General features: G+C 41.8%; 1 protein-coding gene across 1 annotated transcript in view; it reads right to left on the bottom strand.

The window, feature by feature from the left end:
• Positions 1-21,065, bottom strand: part of EXOC4 (exocyst complex component 4) — a 534,668-nt gene that overhangs the window by 193,170 nt on the left and 320,433 nt on the right. The window contains exon 11 of the mRNA XM_040343312.1: positions 6,243-6,462. Within this exon, the coding sequence (XP_040199246.1) occupies positions 6,243-6,462 (220 nt within the window). The remainder of the gene's footprint in view (positions 1-6,242; positions 6,463-21,065) is intronic.

Below are 21,065 nucleotides of genomic sequence, written 5' to 3'. Positions count from 1 at the left end.
GCCTCACAGATTTTGGGTGCGATGTTGGGGGCAGTTATAATCACCAATTCCCCTGTATAGATTTCTGACAGACGCTTCTCCTCCTCTCCTCCCGCAGCTGTTGGCTGCTTTATTGAAAGCTATACAGGGAGATTGGTGCTTGTAACTGCCCCCACCGCCGCACCGATCACCCCTGACTGTCCCCTGTGTCCTCTTTCAACTCCTTCTCTGGTCCTTCCTCATCCAGTATCTGTCAGGATGGGGAGCGGAGGAAGGAGTTGGTAAATCTGGAATTTACCAGCTCCTTCCTTGTCTGAAGGTTCAGTGATCACAGACTCTGTCCATTCATAACTGAACACCGTAAACTTGTCTTATTTTTTAATTCAAAAAAGTTTTTTTTTTTTTTTTTTTCACTTCACTTTAACAACAAGTTTGAAAATTAGGCCCGGTCCTAAAGTTGTTAAGGGTATGCACACTTATGAAACCATATTATTTTATTTTTACTTCCCTCCACCTAAAAGATTTCAGTTTGTTTTTCAATTGAGTTGTACAGTTTGATGTTGAAAAAAAAAAAAAAAAAAGGTGAATTATTGAAAAACATTCCAAAGAATAAAAGTAACGTTACTCCTGCTAACCAGAGACACCAGGACATTTTGTTTTCCTCTTACTGAAACCAGGTAAATTTTTAATTAAACATTGGTGCCAATACACTTTCCCCTCCTAGTGTCTTTTGATGCCAGGGCATTTTCCTCCTGAACACCACTGATGTTGGGACATTTTTTTCCCCCATCTACACACCCACTGATGCCAGTGCAATTTTTTTCCTACAGACCACAGACGTGTTTCTGGTTGTGCCAGTCCAGTACTGATTGTTTCTCTGTAGACCCGTTTGCTTGTGTCAGTATGGTAGGGATTGTGTGACAGTACAGTACTGGACCATTCCACCTGAATTTGTGCAGTACTGATTATTTCTCTCTGGAAATGTTCTAAAGGTGTCAGCACAGTACTCATGTCACCTCTGTAAATATGATCATTATTTTGCCAATGTTCATATATTGTAAAACTTGGCTAGTTAGTTTTGGTAATGTAATTTGTGTGGGTGTTGGGGAAAGGAGGGGAAAGCGCAAAGTAATTGGCCTAGGTGAGCAAAAAGTATAACCTGTGCCCTACAGTTATGCTGCCTATGTGCCATGTCAGAAATGCTATCCAGTTATGTTCATGGCACCGCAATGGTCATTTAGAAGTTTGAAATTTAAAGACATAGCGGCTTTAAAACTTCCAAAGTAGCAATAAAAATCATCATTATAAAAAACAGATGTAAAAAAAAAAAAGAAGAAAAAAAAATTAAGAAATCATAACATTAAGGCCAAGAACTAAAAATCCTTGTAAATAAACAAGGAAGATAACCACTGATGAATTTGTTTCGGAAGAACGGAGTTAATTTTAGAGGTGTATTCAAGTTAAAAAAGGTCAAATTTTGCACTGTAAACTTTACCCACGTGTAGCTAAAACAGCATCATGTAAGTGAAAAGTATACATTTTTGATATAATGAAAAGATCAATTGAGCAAAGGTTAAAAACAAATGTCTTACAGCCAAAAACTTTTCAGAGGGGAACTATTGATTACTACTCCAGCTGACAATCTGCAACAGCATTAGTGCTTGAATGTGCAGAAATGAGAACTCATGCAGGTTTACACAGAGACAAGAAAATCAATGTGTCAGCCTTGGAAGAAATGTGACCACAGTCTGTCGATCAGGAGGGGAACATGGGTTACTGCCAGGAAAAGTTCTACACAGGAATCTCCATGTACAAAGTGCCCTGTGCAACCTGTCACCAAATGCTGGTCTTTGAATGGAATATTGTACTCTGACTTTGAGAACACACATTTGCAACCAAAATTAATTGTTTCTCTGTCTCATATCTTCTTGATCTACTGAAATACCTTGGAGCTCCAAAATCATTATAATCATCACTATAATCCTGCTAATGCCAGAAGGAGTTAAACAGAACTAAATCATGTAGGAAAGAGGAAGCAAAACAAAGCCTGTCCCAACTCCTCTCATGATGTTCTTGCCATTGGCTCATCTTTGCAGATGACTGGCAGCTGGGATTCTTCCCTTGAGGCAATCCATAAGAGGAAAACGTATGTGTAGCGCCCTGCTCCTATAGAGTAGGCACTATATTTAAATTTAGTGTTATCTGAGCTGTAGTTAGCTCAGAATGATTATGTTCATTTCTGGTTTCAGTGTCAGTTCAGCTGCGCTGTGCATTTTTTCCACTTGACCCTGGGTGTCGCTGTCATTTTGGGTCAAGGTTGGAAATACAGCATGCTGGGTGTATTGAGTGCTTTCTCCACAGAGACAACCCAGTGGGAGTGTTCCTGTTGCTGGGCATTCTGGGAGAGGGTACTTAAGGTACAGATACTGTTTTATTGGGAGTTCTGACCTGATGGCCCTCCTGGCCTAAGGTGTATCGTGGCAGTTCTTCTTCCTCGGGGCATGCCCGAGGCTTCGTTACTGAAAGTAGGCCCAGGAATTCTGGGGCCTACTGATCCAGGGGTGGTCATGTGCTATCTTGCTTGCGGGGAGAAGCCGAGCAATTGGAGGAACCAGGGGAGGACTTATCCCAGAGAGGACCGAGCAAAAAGGCTGGTATCTCAGGAAGAGCCTGGAAACTCAATTGGAGGACGCATCCCGCTTCGCAGTATCGCCGGATGACTGAAAGAAATGGATACTGTGTAGCTATTGTTTGACTTTACGAGGGATTATTCGGTTGAACAGTTCTGTGGCAGAGGATTGTACAACAACTTTACTATATTCAACAAGTCTGTGGCAGAGACTTTGACCAAACAACGCACCGGCTGCTAGGTCAGTAAGAGAGGCCTATCAGGGGGTTGCTAGATCCAGTGTGGAGACTGTTTGTCCTCTAGATTCAAGAGAGTACCCATGATCCGCAAAGCAAGGTATCTGAATCTCCCCTAACCCTCCATCCCTCCCCTTGGATGATAAGCTCCTTGGCTTCCTAAGAATTGGAGAGGACCATTCCTAGTTGGCAACATTGAGCATTACATGTAACCTGCTTGGGTTAAGTGCAGTGTGGTGATTAAAGGGGAGCGGGTACATGAAATGTGAGTTGCAAGCAAAGTGAGATGCAACATACTGGTGGATTATGGTAGACATGAGTTGGCAGGTTGGAGGGTCCCCCTTCAAGATGAACTGTATCGCCAAGTGTTTGGGTTCTGAAGCTGCAATGTAACAGTGATGCTGAACTCTAGTCTTTCAAATACTGTACATGTTACAGTCATACAACTAACAGGCAAACCACACTGACAAAAGTGTACTGAAATATTTCTAAACATCGATTTTCAGAGATTTAGCTTACTCCCTTTATGCTATGTGACCCTTTTGCAGAGTGATAATTACTGTTTTTGTGGAAGATTAGAAGTATTGCCACATCATATCCTGTTATGTGGAAGCAGCCAAATAACCTTCATATTCCAATGCCCTTTACACTCCACTTAGATTAAGTATGAGAAAGAGACGTACATCTGGAAAAGCACATATGGACATGTGTAGTTCAGTAATGGCTAAGAGTCTTGGATGCGTGACAGTGAGGTACTAGAAATTCAATTGCCATGTCTCTTGTCACTTGTACACATGAGGTTTGGATAAAAGTTTTTTGGCCATAAACTGAGCTGAATTGCTAAATAAAGGAAACAGCAAAAACATTATGGCAAATCTAAGAATATTTCTGTGACAATTGACAATGTTTAGGCCCCTTCCACACTGGGCGCAGGAGGTGCGCTGGCGGTATGAGGGCACTATTTTTAGTGCCGCTATACTGTCGTTTTTACTGCGATAGTCGGCCGCTCGCTGTGCGGTTTTAACCCCCGCTAGCATCCGAAAAAGGGTTAGTACCGCCGGCAATGCACCTCTGCAGAGGCGCATTGCCGGCGGAATTATCGCGGTTTCCCATTGCTTTCAATGGGAAGGAGTGGTGGAGGAGCGGTAAACACACCGCTCCTTCACCGCTCCAAAGATGCGGTAGCAAGACTTTTGGAGCGGTCCTGCTAGTGCACTGCTTCAAAGTGAAAGCCTTCGGGCTTTCACACTGAAGACTGCAGGACAGGATTTTTTCAGGCGGTATTTAGGCGCTATTTTTAGCGCTATACCGCCTGAAAAACGCGTCAGTGTGAAAGGGGCCTTACAGTTGGCTCTGGGTTCCACTTTAGGTGTGACTGCATCTCTAATAGCAACATTTCATACAAAGCTGTGATTGAAGAGATAATTGTGTCAATCAGTGACAATAATGTCGCAGTGGAGTTGGCCCCTGGGGCAGAATGCTTTACGATCCTTAAAAATAGGTGAACTGCTAAGAGGAACCTGTCAGCAAAGGTATACAAAGCCCCCGATTCCTAGTCCTTTCCTTTAGCATGACATCTTCATGTTTTAACACTATCTAGACTTGTAAAACATTGTGGACCATTCATTAACATGTAATAAGTGTTTCTTAAATAATTATCATTTTATGTGCAAATATATTAGCTTGAGCCTAGGTTCACATTGGAACGATTTGGCATGCAATTTGACATGTCAAATTTGGGGACTTTGGGTGCGATTTCAATAGACTTCAGCACAGATGTCTCCGAAATCGCCCCCGACGTCAGACTGACATGCGGGTATGAAATTGTGCGAGTTCAACTAAACTCGCACGATTTCAATCCCGTAGCAGTGTAAACCTAGGCTCAATCTTTGGGTCTATTTTACAACCAAAGCAAAAGTTTTAGTTTTGCACAATCCTACAGCCAAATAGCAACTATTGTGAAGAGTATTTAGAAGTGACCAGGAGTACTTTTTAGTTACGCGCACATATGAACCATAAAGTGGTGAGCTGTACGTCTCCTAGTACATGCAATCTGGGTGCTTACATCCAACAGGCTCCCAAACATTGTTAATCCATACATTTCAAAATAAGTGGAGGCAGCACCAGAATCTTTGCTTCTTGATTTAAAAATCTTTCATCCAATATGTGAAAACATGGAACTATGCACACAGAAGTTCAATTTCATAGCAGCTAATTAAGCAAAATGCATACGATGGAAAAAAAAAACCCTGTAAAACTACATTTAACCACTTGACTTCTGGAAGATTTATCCCCCTTCATGACCAGGCCATTTTTTGCGACACGGCACTGTGTAACTTTAACGGACAATTGCATGGTCGTGCGACGCTGTGCCCAAATAAAATGGAAGTCCTGTTTTTCCTACAAATAGAGCTTTTTTTGGTGGTATTTGATTACCACTGCATTTTTTTTCTGCGCTATGAACAAAAAAGGCTGACAATCGTGAAAAAAAAATTAAAAAAGTTTTACTTCCTGCTATCAAACAAATCCAATAAAAAAAATGTAAAAAGAAAAACAAATTTCTTCATAAATTTAGGCCAATATTTATTTTGCTACATTTTCTTGGTAAAAATGATCCCCAATAAGTGTATACTGATTGGTTTGCACAAAAGTTATATAAGCTATAAACAATAAAATATTTTTATTTAATTTATTTATTTTTTACCAGTAATGACGGTGATCAGGGACTACGATATTGCGGCGGTCATTCGGACAATTACTGACACGTTTTGGGGACCAGTGACGCTAATACACTGCTCAGTGCTAAAAAGGAAGGGGTTAACATCAGGGGCAATCAAAGGTTTACTGTGTGCTCCCTACCCAAAAGAGTCAGATCACGTATATATTACAGGATCCAGCACAGAGGTGACACCCTGTAGCAGTAAAGAGGCTATAGAGCGGACCTTAATGCCACGTACACACGATCCGAAAATCCGACGACAGATCGTCTGACTTTTTCCATTTACTAGTCGCAAGTAGAAATTTAATAGGTTACTAAAGTCACGAAAGTTCTCGTACGACAGAAAAAAAAAATATCAGAAGTGATGTCATGTGTTGTAATGTATTTGTGTTGTATTTGTGTTGTATTTTCGGACGACAAATGTACTGACCAAACGAAAATCGTACGAACTGGTATCGTACAAGGAAAATTTCCGTGCATGTCCGATAAAATAATATCGGATGAACTGTCATGATCGGCTCACGGAAGATCTGTACTAACGATCCGATTATCGGACGATTCTTCCTTGGACGACATTTTTCGTACAATATTCGGATTTCGTGTACTTGGCATTAGTGGTTACCTGGTAAAAGCATAGGTCAGCTGTCTGCTCTGACAATACGAGAGAAAATGTGTGTACCTGCAAAAGTGGCCTTTGGACTGCCAGGGCTTTCATGGTATCAGCACTTGCCAAAATCTTCAAAGGATCTGACACCTTGGTGACTCCTTCAATTTCTTTGTTGATTTCAGCCAACACCTGATTGAGGAAGATGTTCTTGATGTACATAGTAAGGAATTCTCTCAGGGGGCATTGTTTAGTTTGTCCAAAGCCAATGGCATGTTCAATCTCTTGAATAAATCTAAAACAAAGAAAGACAAAAATATAAAAGCACATTTTCATTAACAATATTACTGTAAAGCTTAATGCACATGACATTAATGTTGCATATCACACCCGCTGGCACATTAAGCCATCTGTCTTGAACTAATAACAAAAAAAAAAAAAAAACAAGAACACTATTGTGTTCTGATCCATTACATATAATTCAGATTAAAAAACACTGAACTAAAGGCTGCAATGTAACAAAATAGGTAAAAAGGTAAGGGGGGGGGGATACTTTTGTAGGGCACTGTATTACAGAATATAGTACATGAAACAGTCCAAATACAAGACTAAGCATATAAAACATCACTTTACAGTAGTAAATGAACCCCAATTTTAGCGAAGTCATCCCTGGATGCCCAGGTCTAGGGAGTTCCTGCAGCCTGCATGGCAATTTTCCATGACTGTCGCCGTATTTATAAATTAAAAATAGAAAAATAAGGTAGAGGTGACCCAAAGGGTCTCTACTACTAATGCAGAACATTAAAGAAGCAGAAAATGCTAGGGAGAAAGATGGGGGAGGGTCGAGGAAGTAGAGAGAGAGGGAGGAAAAAGGGGTGGGGTACAGTAGGAAGGGGATGCCACCATTCAGTACCATTCATGTCCGGGGGAAGCCTTGCGAGACAGTCCACACCCAGAAAACGAAGCCTCGGAATAGACGAATTTGTGCTAATAAAACCATTTTGTAGGAAATTTCTCATGAAAACCCTTTCTTCGTGGCCACCAAGTCCTCAATTGCCTTAATGTCTGCCACTTCTTTAAACCAACCAGCGACCGAAGGTGCCTGTGTCTGGTTCCAAAACGGCGGGATGCAGCTTTTCACCACTGTGAGCAGAAGAGGCAATTGGGATCGCCTATAAATCTTGGTCTGAATCTTGTGGTGATGCATTAGAAAGAACTCAGGAGTCCATGGCAGCTCCCTGTCAGTAAACTTCTGGAATATGCGGTGGACCTCCTTCCAGAAGGATTGAAGAAGTCAGCAGGACCAGAAGATGTGGAGAAGTGAGTCTGTGTCCTCCACACCTCCAACAGAGGTATATAGTAAATTTCCAACACTAGTGAGTGCTGCACTTTGTTTTTGGTTGACCAATTTGTGTTACAATATCACAAAGTCTTGGAAAAGCTTAAAGCGGGGGTTCACCCTATCGACGGGAATTTTTTTTTTTTTTTTATTTTACCTTAAAATCAGGCATTGTAGCGCGAGCTACAGTATGCCTGTCACGAATTTTTTACCGCCGTACTCACCTTGTAGTCGTCCATCGAAGATTCCGGGGAATGGGCGTGCCTATGGAGACGGAAGATGATTGACGGCCGGCTCTGGCGTGTCACGCTTCTCCGGAAACAGCCGAAATAGGCTCGGTCTTCATGACGCGTGCGCATAGCCTGTTCGCAGGCGCCGTGAAGAGCCGAGACCTACTCCGGCTGTCTTCGGGGAGAGTGACGTGCCAGGGCCGGCCGTCAATCATCCTCCCTCTCCATAGGCACGCCCATTCCCCGCGGGAGCCGGAATCTACGATGGACGACTACAAGGTGAGTACGGGGTTAAAAAAATTCGGGACAGGCATACTGTAGCTCGCGCTACAATGCCTGTCTCGATGGTAAAATGTGTCGGGGGGGGGGGGGGTGAACTACCGCTTTAAGTTCATATTTGATTGTTTTTTAGGAGGAGATTTTTATATAAAAGTTTAAGCTTATCCATATCTCCACAGTCATGTGTATATATATATATATATATATATATATATATATATATATATATATATATATATATATATGGATTGCATATCTGCCCTCACATTTACCGTCATACTATTTCTGCAAAACCGGAGCTTATGCACTCTAAATCAATCTGGCTCTAATGCTTTGAATTTTAGCCACTGGAGGAGAGGTTTGGGCAATTTACAAGAGGACAAACAAAACAAAGAGGACCTCAGAAGAAAGACTAGTAGGTAAAACAAATGAAAAAGGACTGCAGATTTGTCTTAACAGCATTATTCTTTTTTCCACACTTGTAGAATTTTTTGTCCTGCGTTGTAATGTATCCAAATTCCCTGCAAACCTGCATTTCTGTAGTATACCCCTCTGAAGCTGCAGTAGCTACCTTCATTTCCTGTATAAACAACCTCAATCAACATCATTAATCCCCTCTTCTAATCCATACCGTCTTTGGCTTGCCTCTCACAGCTATAAGCTTTCTCTGCCATAAATAACTTATATTCTTTGTCAGGTGTGGGCGTGATCTTTAGGGCTAGTCACTGTTAGCCCCGTACACACGGTCGGACAAAACTGATGAGAATGGACCGAGGTTCAGTTTCATCGGTCCAAACCGACCGTGTGTACGGCCCATCGGTCTGTTTTCCTTCGGTCCAAAATTGTAAAACCTGCTTCAAAACCGAACCGATGGACTGCTGCTCGATTGGTCCAAACCGATGGTTAGTACAGAAAAGCATCGGTTCAAAACCCGCGCATGCTCAGAATCAAGTCGACACATTCTTGGAAGCATTGAACTTGGTTTTATTCAGCACGTTGTGTGTTTGACGTCACCGCGTTCTGACCCGATCGGTTTTTGGAACGATGGTGTGTACTTCAGCGGTGAACCGATGAAAACGGTCCGTCGGACCATCCTCATCGGTTTGGAACGACCGTGTGTACAAGGCCTAATGCTGTCTCAGAGCAATTATAAGAAAAATAAATCCCTGACATCCTTTTAGACATGCATGCTCCTACTTGCTAGCTACAGGATGATGTAGACTTTAGATGTGCAATCCGCTGATCAGTTGATTGATTACACTCAGTGGCATGCAACTTCAAATGGGGTTCAGATGTTATTTTTATCATATGATGCTTGCCAAAACAGCCATACAGAGGCTAGGGGCCAGCCATCAAGGCAGACAACATTGGCATAAGCAAACCCAAAAGCCAGCCCGTTGATTTGGAGGGCTCTTGATGGAAGATCTGAGTGCTGGGATATTTACTAATGCTTGCCAGCCCCTCTACAGAACCTGATCTCACTACATAGCAACGTTTAACAGAAAACTCCAGTGATGATTATGGAACGGGGTAAGAGAAAATGTATTATATGCATACTTTACACTTTAGCCTCAACAGTTAATTAAAATACGTCTGGTTACACAGAGTAAAACTGCTGTAAACTTTTCAGCTCCAAGACAGCTGGGGTGTGGTGTTCTGAACATTTAGGATGAATTACACCTCTGATAGCTGTGTGTGCATGCTGAGATAGGGCTGGGAATAGCTCTCCTCCAGTGAGATCCCAGTGTTTGTGCACAAATGCAGAATTCCACACTAGATGCACAGCTCCGTATCTTGCAGCCTCAGCACTCCAACTCCCAACAGCTGCCTTTATTATCCCTATTTACAAGTTATAGCTCCCTGTAGTATTTTCTTGCATTATAATAGAAAGTGGTGCAGCTCTACCCAGCTGTAAACAGGCCAAGATTAGTTATAGACTCTTACAGATTAAGTAAACTGATTATAAACTTGGAATAAACAGATATAAAATAGTGCAAGTACTCCATGAATGCTTTTCCTAAAATTAGAAATTTACTAAATAAAATAATAAACGCAAGGAAAGAAAGACATGCAACGTTTGGTGTGCTGTTGCAGACACAAATTGAATTTTTGGATGAAGAAACATTCCAGCAAAGCCCATTTCTCCCGGGCTCTAGAGCAGGTATGTCAAATTCAAATGAAACAAAGTTACGCATTGTACAGTATAACTCTGCAAGAGACCTATTTGTTTTTCTGACATATTCAGATTGTGCTGTCCCCCCTCTACATTGTAAAATGCTGCGTAAACTGTTGGCGCTATATAAATTGTGTATTAAAATACTGTAATAATAATGGTGCCTTGCAAAGCATGTGTGTTGCCTTACCCACTTAAGGACCGCCACACAACGATATACGTCGACAGAATGGCACGGCTGGGCACAAGGGCATACATGTACGTCCCCTTTAAGAAGCCCAGCCGTCGGTCGCGAGCGTGCCGCCGCCGGCGCGCTCGCGACCCCGGTCCGAAGCTCTGTGACCCGTGGACCTGATCGCCGCCAGTGTCCCGCGATCGGGTCACAGGAGCTGAAGAACGGGGAGAGGTGAGTGAAAACAAACCTTTCCCATTCTTCTCTGTGGCAGTGTCACTGATCGTCTGTTCCCTGTCATAGGGAACGACGATCAGTGACGTCACACGTACAGCCACGCCCACCTTCAGTAAGAAACACACGAGGTCACACTTAACCCCTACAGCGGCCCCTAGCGGTTAACTACTTCACTGCCATTGTAATTTTCACAGTAATCAGGGCATTTTTATAGCACTTTTAACTGTGAAAATTACAATGGTCCCAAAAATGTCCGATGTGTCCGTCATAATGTCGCATGTCACGAAAAAAATTGCTGATCGCTGCCATTACTAGTAAAAAAAAAAATATTAATAAAAATGCCATAAAACTATCCCCCATTTTGTAAACGCTATAACTTTTGCGCAAACCAATCAATAAACGCTTATTGCGATTTTTTTTTACCAAAAATATGTAGAAGAATACGTATCGGCCTAAACTGAGGGGAAAAAAATGTTTTTAATATATTTTTGGGGGATATTTATTATAGCAAAAAGTAAAAAAATATTCATTTTTTTTTTTGTCGCTTTATTTTTGTTTATAGCCCAAAAAATAAAAACCGCCAAGGTGATTTAATACCCCCAAAAGAAAGCTCTATTTGTGGGGAAAAAAAGGACAGCCATTTGGTTTGAGAGCCAAGTCGCACGACCGCGCAATTGTCAGTTAAAGCGATGCAGTGCTGAATCGCAAAAAGGGGCCAGGTCCTTAACCTGCATAATGGTTCGGGTCTTAACTGGTTAAGCTGGCTACACATTATACAATTTTATTGTACATCTTTCCTTTAGATTTACCAAAACCATACAATATGAGGTCAAATCTAAATACCCTCAAATTGTATGCAATCAATGAGGCCCTTGCACTACATCGTTAAAGGTAATTCTAAGGAAATTGAACAAAAAAATTGAATAATGTGTGGCCAGCTTTAATGTGATGGGATGCTGCTCAAAATGAATGGCACCAGAATGAATCAATGTCTGCTACACGTTAATACGTCGCATACATGTAAAGCACCCCTATAAGGGGCCTCTGGTTCACCTATGTTAAACTTTCTGTCTTGCCTTGTTAGTAATAAGACTATGGCGTCACATAATTTAAGCGGTATTAAACCCAAAATTTTATATACTGAAGCTCACCACTCATTAGATGTGGTGGTTGCATCGGTTTTCACCTGGGGATCTGGCCAGTAACACCCCCTGCATTAGAGTGCCCCCACTTTGGATGAAGGAGCACTGGGGGCACCTTTGGACAGCATCACTGTCAGTCTGAGGGGAGTGTTAGAAATACCAGCAGATTTAGATACACTAACAAATGTAAGCCAAACTCCAGCTAACACTTTAAAAGCAGTTTCAGCAACAGTTATGTTCCTTTTGGGATAAAGGTTTTACATAAAAAAAAAAAAAGTGGATCATTGTAAGCACCCGGGCTAGTGTTACATGGTTTGTCTCATCTCTGTGTCCGATACATTCCTTGGAGGATCTGGTAGGTTTTGAAATACAACATACTTACTGACCAGATGAAAAAAGAATAAAGGAAGCCTAAAAAAGAAAACAAACACAGCCATCACATCCAAGGGTACGCTGCAATATAATAAATGTTTATTTTTGGGATTAATACGACTTAAAGCGGGAGTTCATCCATTTGTAAAAAAAAAATTTTTCTCCCCTTAGCTTCCTGCTCGTTCGGTCTAGGGGAATCGGCTATTTGTATTAAAATATGATCCGTACTTACCCGTTTTCGAGCTGCATCTTCTTCCGTCGCTTCCGGGTATGGATCTTCGGGAGCGGGCGTTCCTTCTTGATTGACAGTCTTCCGAGAGGCTTCCGACGGTCGCATCCATCGCGTCACTCGTAGCCGAAAGAAGCCGAACGTCGGTGCGGCTCTATACTGCGCCTGCGCACCGACGTTCGGCTTCTTTCGGAAAATCGTGACGCGATGGATGCGACCGTCGGAAGCCTGTCAATCAAGAAGGAACGCCCATTCCCGAAGCCCATACCCGGAAGCGACGGAGAGGATGCATCTCGTAAACGGGTAAGTACTGCACATATTTTAAAATAAATAGCCGATTCCCCTAGAGAAAACGAGCAGGAATCTAAGGGGGAAAAGTGCCCTCTAAGGGTGAACCCCCGCTTTAAGGCGGCCATACACGGTTCGAATTTCGAAAGACTTTTCTTTTGAAAATCGTATCAAAGAATTTTCATACGAATTTCGCACGGTTAGTGGGCTGCAGCAACAGCCGATTTTCGTGCGGCAAACAAATTTGAGAAATCAGACATGTTGGAAATTTTTTGAAAAACAGACGATTATCTGATCAATGATGGGAGGATCGTGCGAGAAATGTAATAGAAAAAAAATGCGCATGTGCAAGAAAAGAAAATTCTCGGAGAGAAACGAATATTCCCGGCAACATGAAGGTTTGGTCGGCCGAATTTCGATAATCAATGGTGGCATCATCGGATCACAAAAAAACCGAACTTTCTGATTTTGAAAAGAAAATTTGTTTGAAATTCGACCGTGTATGGCCTGTTTTAGTGTTTGTCTCCATGGTCAGAAAGTGTGGTGGAATGTGGGGTGTTGAGCACGCCATCTTAGTAAGCACCCCTGTCAGTGTTAAATGGTTTGTCTCATGCTTGTAACAGCAATATCTGCAGGAGAGCTTATTCTTTTAAAAAAACAACAGACTTACTGGCTGGATCCCCAGGTGAAAATAAAAGAAAGCATAAAAAAAAAAAAAAAATGAATGTATCCATCACATCTAATGCCGCGTACACATCATCACTTTATGTGATGAAAAAAACTACGTTTTGAAAAATGTCAATTAAAATGACCGTGTGTGGGGGGAAAACGTTGTTTTATGTCTTGTGAAAAACGACAAAAAAAAATTAAAGCATGCTTCAATTTTTTGTGTCGTTTTTCAAAACGTTGTTTTTTGTGTCAATTAAAATGATAGTGTGTGGGCAAAACGACGTTTAAAACAACGTTTTTAAACCTGCGCATGCTCAGAAGCAAGTTATGAAGCTAGCTTCAATGGAAAACAGTGGTGAACGTAACCGCGCTTTGCTAGAGCATTTTGAAAAAACTATGGTGTGTAGGCAACGCCGTTTTTGAAAATGAAGTTTCAAAAACGTTGTTTTATTTCATGATTTAAAACGTCGTTTTCTTTCATCACATAAAGTGATGGTGTGTACGCGGCATCATGGTAAGCTGCAATATAATAAATGTTTGTTTTTGAGTTTAATACTGCTTTAATGCATATTGGTTGTTTACATATTCCAAAAAACAGTAACGTGGGGGGGAACAAATAAAGGAGCCAAGATACTGTCATGAAAATGCAGAAAACAGGATACTGTCGTCTGGATAATAATGAGCCTGAATTAATTTAATGACACAACATATTTTTTTTGGATGGTAAATAATCCCCCAGTGGCTGCTTAGGGTTTTCTATAAATTGCAAGGTAAGTCAGTGTGTAATGACTTCCCTCTTTGGTCTGCAAGTCAGTGCTCAGAATTGGTAAATAACAAAATGTGGGTGGGCCGAATCTTACTTGCCCTCTTTCAACTTCTGTGTAAGCAACAGACGCTTCTGGGAGCGTGGACTTCATTATTATCAGATTAGTTATGCTACAGTTGCCTGCGCTTCTGCCGGCTTATTTCAATCAGATAATAACGGTATAATAACTGGCTTTGTGTCTGTCAATCCAATTACTTCCTACTTTGTATGTGTCGACATTCTATTAAAATCTGCAGACACATGTCAGGCTTTATTATTACCATCCGATTGTATAATTAGCTTCCACGCTGGAAAAGCTGATCAATGGATCTTAGTTTGTCAATGCTTTTTGTAAAGTAAACAAAGTAAGTTTAGAAATATTTATTAATGCATACAGCAGGGCTTTGGTCACACTGGCATTAACAAACCTGTGACACTAAGCACTTACAGGACATTTCTAAACGCAATTAAATGCATATGATTTGCATTGTGCGTTTACTTGCGTTGTGGTGCATTCAGTTTAGCTGTATTTAGAGAAAAAATAATTCTGTGTATCCAAGGTCAGGCTGAATACCCAGAATATGCCTATACACATGTAAACGTGTGTAAAGGCAAGTACATCTATACACAGGAGCATGTGACCTGGGAAACATAAAATGTGTTTACACTTCTCATATTACTATGAATGTGTGAATGTAGCCTAATCCTGCGTACACACAACCGTTTTTCGGGTTGTAAAAAAGTTTTTTTTTGCGATTTTTTACAATGTAAAAAATAGCCATTACAAATTTCGAACATGCTCGTTTTTAACGTCGTAAAAAAAAATGTGCATGCTCAGAAGCAAGTTATGAGACAGGAGCGCTCGTTCTGGTAAAACTAGCGTTCATAATAGAGTAAGCACATTCATCACGCTGTAAAGTGCAAATCGTCTTTTACTAACATAAAAACAGCAAAAGCAGCCCAAAGGGTGGTGCCATCCGAATGGAACTTCCCTTTTATAGTGCCATCGTATGTGTTGTACGTCACCGCGTTTTGCTAGAGCATTTTTTTTTTTTTACGATCGTGTGTAGGCAAGGCCGTTTTGACGATCGGGTTGAAAAAATAATTTGTTTTTTCTAGACCATTAAAAATGTAATTTTTTACAACCCGAAAAACAGTCGTGTGTACGCGGCATTAGACAGAGATCTATTTCCACATCACTGAAGCATCTAAAGGTTTATTGCGTTTTCGGATTTTTCTAATTTAAAATAGGATTTCAGGTTTCAATGCACTTTAAAGTGGTTGTAAACCCATACAGACCACTTTAACCTACAGGTAAGCCTAAATTAAGGCTTACCTGTAGGTGCAACAAATATATCCTAAACCTACACAGTTTAAAAGATAATTTGCAGAAAAGACTGCACGTCATACACAAAGTCGCAGACGCACTGAGCGTGCCGTTCGTGAGGGCGATCGTGCCGTCACTGAGGAGTGACGTCATCGTGGCTCCGGCCAATCACAGCGCCGGAGCCGCGATATCCAGAAGTAACTTGGGTATCAATGGCCGCAGCGGAGGTGAGGAACGAGAGACGCTATGCATACTAGCTCATTATGCCTTTCTCTTGCAGGGTTTTTTTTTTTAAGATATGCTTCAGAGGGTTTACTTTCTCTTTAAATAGTTAGTTTGGGCAAAGCTCAAATTTCCACTACAAAAAGATGTGGCCGCTGTATGTGTACTGTAATATACTGTAATCAAATTAGCTGTTAGTGTTGCGTCTTTGGAAGGGGTACGGGTGACTTCCGTGCTGCCGGTATTAAAGATAGTCAGGCTGAGTGCTTTACCACAATTCAGGTAAAGCCTTTTATTTTTATCAGGGAACACAATGCTTCCTCCGATTGACCGAGGTAGACAGGTTGGCCGATGATGTCATGCACTTCACCGGGAAGACGCCTGTACTGCTGCCAAAATACATGCTGTCGTGCTGTCAAATGACTATATTGAAATTACTTATGTGCTGCCATGTAGATAGTCCTCCACCTATTCTATCAGTGAACAGCTGCAACCATTATTTAGTAAATTCAACCACTATACTGTAAATCAGAACATCAATTGTGCATAAATAGTGCGCTTATTCAAACCATTGTAATATGTGTGTAACACCAGTTCATAACATTTATGCAGATATTTCAACGGAAATAAAAGAGAAATTAGATTAATAAACATTCCACCAAACATTCATAAATCCAAAGAATGTCCACATCCAGTGAAATATTGCAAAAAAGACAATCAAAATCAGAAAATAGTCCAAGAAACAAAGAAAGAAAGGATTTTGTGACGATTCACCAATGCGGGCAGACTAATAATTGTGCAAAAGTGATCCTTTGTTGCTGAAAGGATAACCATCATCAGCCACCATTAAGTGAATTGTCCGCTCACCTTAGAAAATGACCAAATGGTCAAAAACTTATAAGGTCTTCAGAATCTGTATAGTTCCAGCTGGTTTGGTATGAACCTAAAAAGATCCCACTGCTAGGAATTGCTGGATCCACTCCTCACACTTCCAGTTTACTCTCTGTCTGACCGCAAAGCATTGTTTGATGGGCCCGCTATCACTTAAGAGCTCTTCTAACTTCTCTGCAGTGATACAGGCCCATCAGACAGTGCTTTGCGGTTAGACAGAGTAAACTGGAAGCGTTAGGATTTGATCCAGCTGATTTTGGTTATATTCTAAGGTGAGTGTCCAAGTCACTTAAAGTGGATGTAAACTCACTCTCATCCTTTCTAAACTACTGCCATAGTGGTGATCTATAAGGATATACATGCCTCCTGCATGGATCCTTACCTGACAAATGTCTCCCGCAAAAACTGTAGATTCTGTGGGTGGGTCTGTTGTCCGAAGCTCGGTGGGTAGAGTCGTGATTGTCAGTAGACTCGCCGCCCACCTCTACACTCCCTTTGTCAACATGAATTTTCTCCTGTGTATTTCTTACACTGAACTTCTGCAATAATCACTAACATCCAGTCAAAACCCTAAAAAGTCGCCCCATGACTTCAGTGTGACCAATCATGCTGAGGTGTGGAGCAGCCAATCCTGGGAGAGCTTGAGAAGAAAGGAGCGGGGGTATCTGAAGTGTGAATGTCTCAGGCTCATGCATAAGATATGTAAATCAGCTGTCACTCACAGCAAGGGGGAAAAACGGACTCCTATTTCTCTGTCAATCCCCAAAAAATTGCGTTTGAAAGATCGCTGCACAAATACAGTGTGACATAAAATATTGCAACGTCCGTCATTTTATTCTCAAGTTTCTCTGCTAAAAAAAATATATATAATAATGTTTGGGGTTTCTAAGTAATGTTCTAGCAAAAAATACGGATTTTAACTTGTAAGCAACAAATGTCAGAAAAGGGGGTTGATATTTAAAAGAGAAGTATGTGTTTCTCTCTTTTTGCATATTCATACTTACCTAGGTGCTGCATCTGTCCCCCAGCGCCTCTGCACTGAAAACTGAGAGATCGAACACCGCTGATCACTCGGTTTTCACAGATCCGTGAGCAGAGAGCTGTAGACCGTCAATCACAGCTCTGCTCATCTCCCTCCGGGCTTATTGGAGCACTGAGCTGTGGAGGGGGCAAAGCGGCCATCAGTCTAGGCACCTGGCAGATCCAGACTTTATTGACGCAATGATGTGGTGCCCGGACTGATATCCGGGACGTTGGACCACTCTCGGCTGTTTTCAGCTCTCTGCAATTGCACTCCTGTGATCCATAGGAGAAGCCCAGCAAAACAAGCTTTGGCTGAACTTCTTCTTTAAGCGGTTAAACTGCCCTCATCTACCAACCAAAGTTGATCCCTTTCATCTTAGGCCTCGTACACACGACCAAACATGTTTGCTGAAACTGGTCCGCGGACCAGTTTCCGCGGACATTTTCGGTCGTCTGTACGGCCGTCTGAACCGGATTCCCGGCCGAGCGGACAGGTTTCCAGCAGACAAATGTTTCTTAGCATGCTAAGAAACATGTCCACTGGAAGCCTGTCCGTCGGACATGTTCGGTCGTCTGTATGACTCACCGGACATGTCCGCTTGGCCAAAAGCCCTCGCATGCGTCAAAGTGATTCGACGCATGCGTGGAAGCATTGACCTTCCAGGGTCGCGCACGTCGCCGCGTCATCGTCGCGGCCACGTCACTGTGTATCCTGTCCGCGGGGAATTTGGTCTGATGATGTGTACAGACATCAGACCAAATGTTCCCAGCGGACATGTCCGATGAAAACGGTCCGCGGACCGTTTTCATCGGACAGGTCCCGTCGTGTGTACGAGGCCTTAGAGAACCGAGAGATACACTGCATATCTATTCCATCTCTCAGCACTGAGGAATGTTGATAAACATTTTTATTTTTTTGACAGCTCGGCCCTGCACTGTTTACATAGAATCGTGGAAACAGCCGATTAGCATTGTCAGGAGGGTTGAATCAAGATCGTGATCTTTTACCGAATAATCATGCAGCTCTAGGTTACATCATTGTTTTATAAACCTCTGGCTATGTACAGTAGTTCTAAATAACAGAAACCTTGACATAAAGTTCCAGGAACCAGTCCAAATGAACAGCATTAAAGATTTTGGCCACAGTGTATGCCTTGCCCACCTGCCAGACACTTTATATTTGTCTCTCTGGCACACCTCAGTAGCTCCTTTCCCATAGATGCCCCATAATATACTATGCGATTCTCGTATTGGCACTGTGGAAAGCCTGATTGTCCTGCAGTTCTCACACAGCCAGTACTGAGCACACAGTGGTGCTGAAATGCACAATTGAGGATCATGCTGAATGAATGACTAATTAGAGACATCTGAATACAGAGTAGCAGCAGTTCACACATTCAGTCCATAAGCCAGCGGCAGATGTTTTACGGTGAGGTCACTTACTTGTCAGAGTGCATAATTATTTAGCAAATGAGAATGATTTAGTTAACATGCACAAGAAAATCATTAAAAATGCAGATCAATCTCTAGTGAGGTTGTAAAAAGACAAGTTCAATTGCAATCTTCTATAATCCAGTTATGCTGATCTAGACAAAGGCATAAAAACTAATGCTGATCAGGCTGCTAATGGTTTTACCTGATAATACAAAAATAAATAGGGCCGTCAGGAATTTCTCCTTCTAGGCTGCAAGTGGCATGGTCTACAACTGACTTATTGTAGACCTTTGTGGTTCATTACAGTGTATAAAAAAAAAAAAAAAAAAAAAAATTGCATTAAAGTACCGTATTTATCGGCGTATACCGCGCACTTCGTGGGTGCGCGATATACGCCGATACCCGCTTCCCGCGCTCAGTTTGAATCCCTGCGCCGACGTATACTGAGTGCAGTACACTCGCTACATTCGGCCAGGCTCGGCTTCGCTCGTGCTCATGCATAAACGTCACAGAGCGTGAGCACGAGCAAAGCCGAGCCTGGCCGAATGTAGCCGAGTGTACTGCACTCAGTATACGTCGGCGCAGGCATTCAAACTGAGCGCGGGAAGCACGATTTGACGGGGAGACAGCGCGGGAGAAGCCGGGAGGACACCGCCGCAGATGGACGCCGGACCCGACTAAGTACTAAAATGGTTTTTTTTACAGGAATTGCGGGTCCACATTAGGGGTGCGCGCTATACGCCGGAGCGCGCAATACCCCGATAAATATAGTAAGTTGCATTAGGGCAGCCTATTCATTTAGACAAAACAAAGTCCCTGCAACATTTTGTTTTCTGAGCAAGCATCCTGGCAGGCCAGGAAGGTGGGGGGAGGGGGATGAGAGTGCCCCCCCCCCCAACCATACCAGGCCACAGCCTCATCAACATGTGGACAAGACACTTCCAATGCTAAGGGAATTTGGCTTGGTATGGTTTGAATAAGCACACTCTCTTACTTGAAAAAATAAAACTAAAATTGCTGTGTGCTACTAAAGTGTTTGTCACTAAAGTGACTTGAACAGAAGGTGGCACCCTAACCACATTAATAAAAATAAAAATGCCATATAAATACCCCATAGTTTGTAGATGCAATAACTTTTGCGCAAACCGACTAATATATGCTAATTGGAATTTTTTTTTACAAAAATATGTAGCAGAATACAAACTGGCGTAGATTGATGAAGAAGTTAGATTTTTACATATTTTTATTGGGTATGTTTTATAGCAGAAAGTAAAAAATTAGTTTTTTTCTTTTTCAAATTTGTTGCTATGTTTTTGTTTATAGCGCAAAAAAATAAAAAACAGCAGAAGTAATAAAATACCACCAAAAGAAAGGTATTTTTGTGGGAAAAAAAAGGACATCGATTTTATTTGGGTACAACGTTGCATGACTGTGCAATTGTCAGTTAAATAACGCAGTGCCGTATCGCAAAAAGGCCTGGTCATTAAGGGGGTAAAACCTTACGGGGCTGAAGTGGTTAAGCTTTGAACATAAAAGCTAGAGCCGATTGGTTGCCATGCACAGCTTTTCCAGTTTTGATAAAGTCCCTACATTGTATTTCATTTTTAATTTCTGTGTGAACAAAAAAACATGCAAAACAATACACAACCCCAATTCCAAAAAAGTTGAGATGCTGTGTAAAATCTACATAAAAACAGAATGCAATGATTTGTAAATCTTATACACCTATACTGTATTCACAATACAAACCATATCACATGTTTAAACTGAGAAAATTAATCATTGGGGGGGACCAAAAAGGTAATTTTGAAAGTAATGTTGACACTTCTTAGAAAAGTTGGGATATGGCCAGGTTTACCACCATGTAGCGATGAACATCCTGGGGAGGCCAGTTTCTGTCATTTTGAAAGAGGAATGTTGTCCCATTCCTACCTGCGTCTAACTGCTCAACAGTCCTGTGTCCTCGTTGTTTAGAGATGTGCCAAATATTTTCAGTTGCAGAAAGGTCTGCAGACAGTCCAATTCAGCACCCAGACCCCTACTACAAAGCTATACAGTTATCATAG

The sequence above is a fragment of the Rana temporaria genome, chromosome 3 (genome assembly GCF_905171775.1).
Source record: "Rana temporaria chromosome 3, aRanTem1.1, whole genome shotgun sequence".
NCBI lineage: Eukaryota > Metazoa > Chordata > Amphibia > Anura > Ranidae > Rana > Rana temporaria.
The sequence above is the reverse complement of the archived record's forward strand: the minus strand, read 5'-3'. Positions and strand labels throughout refer to the sequence as shown.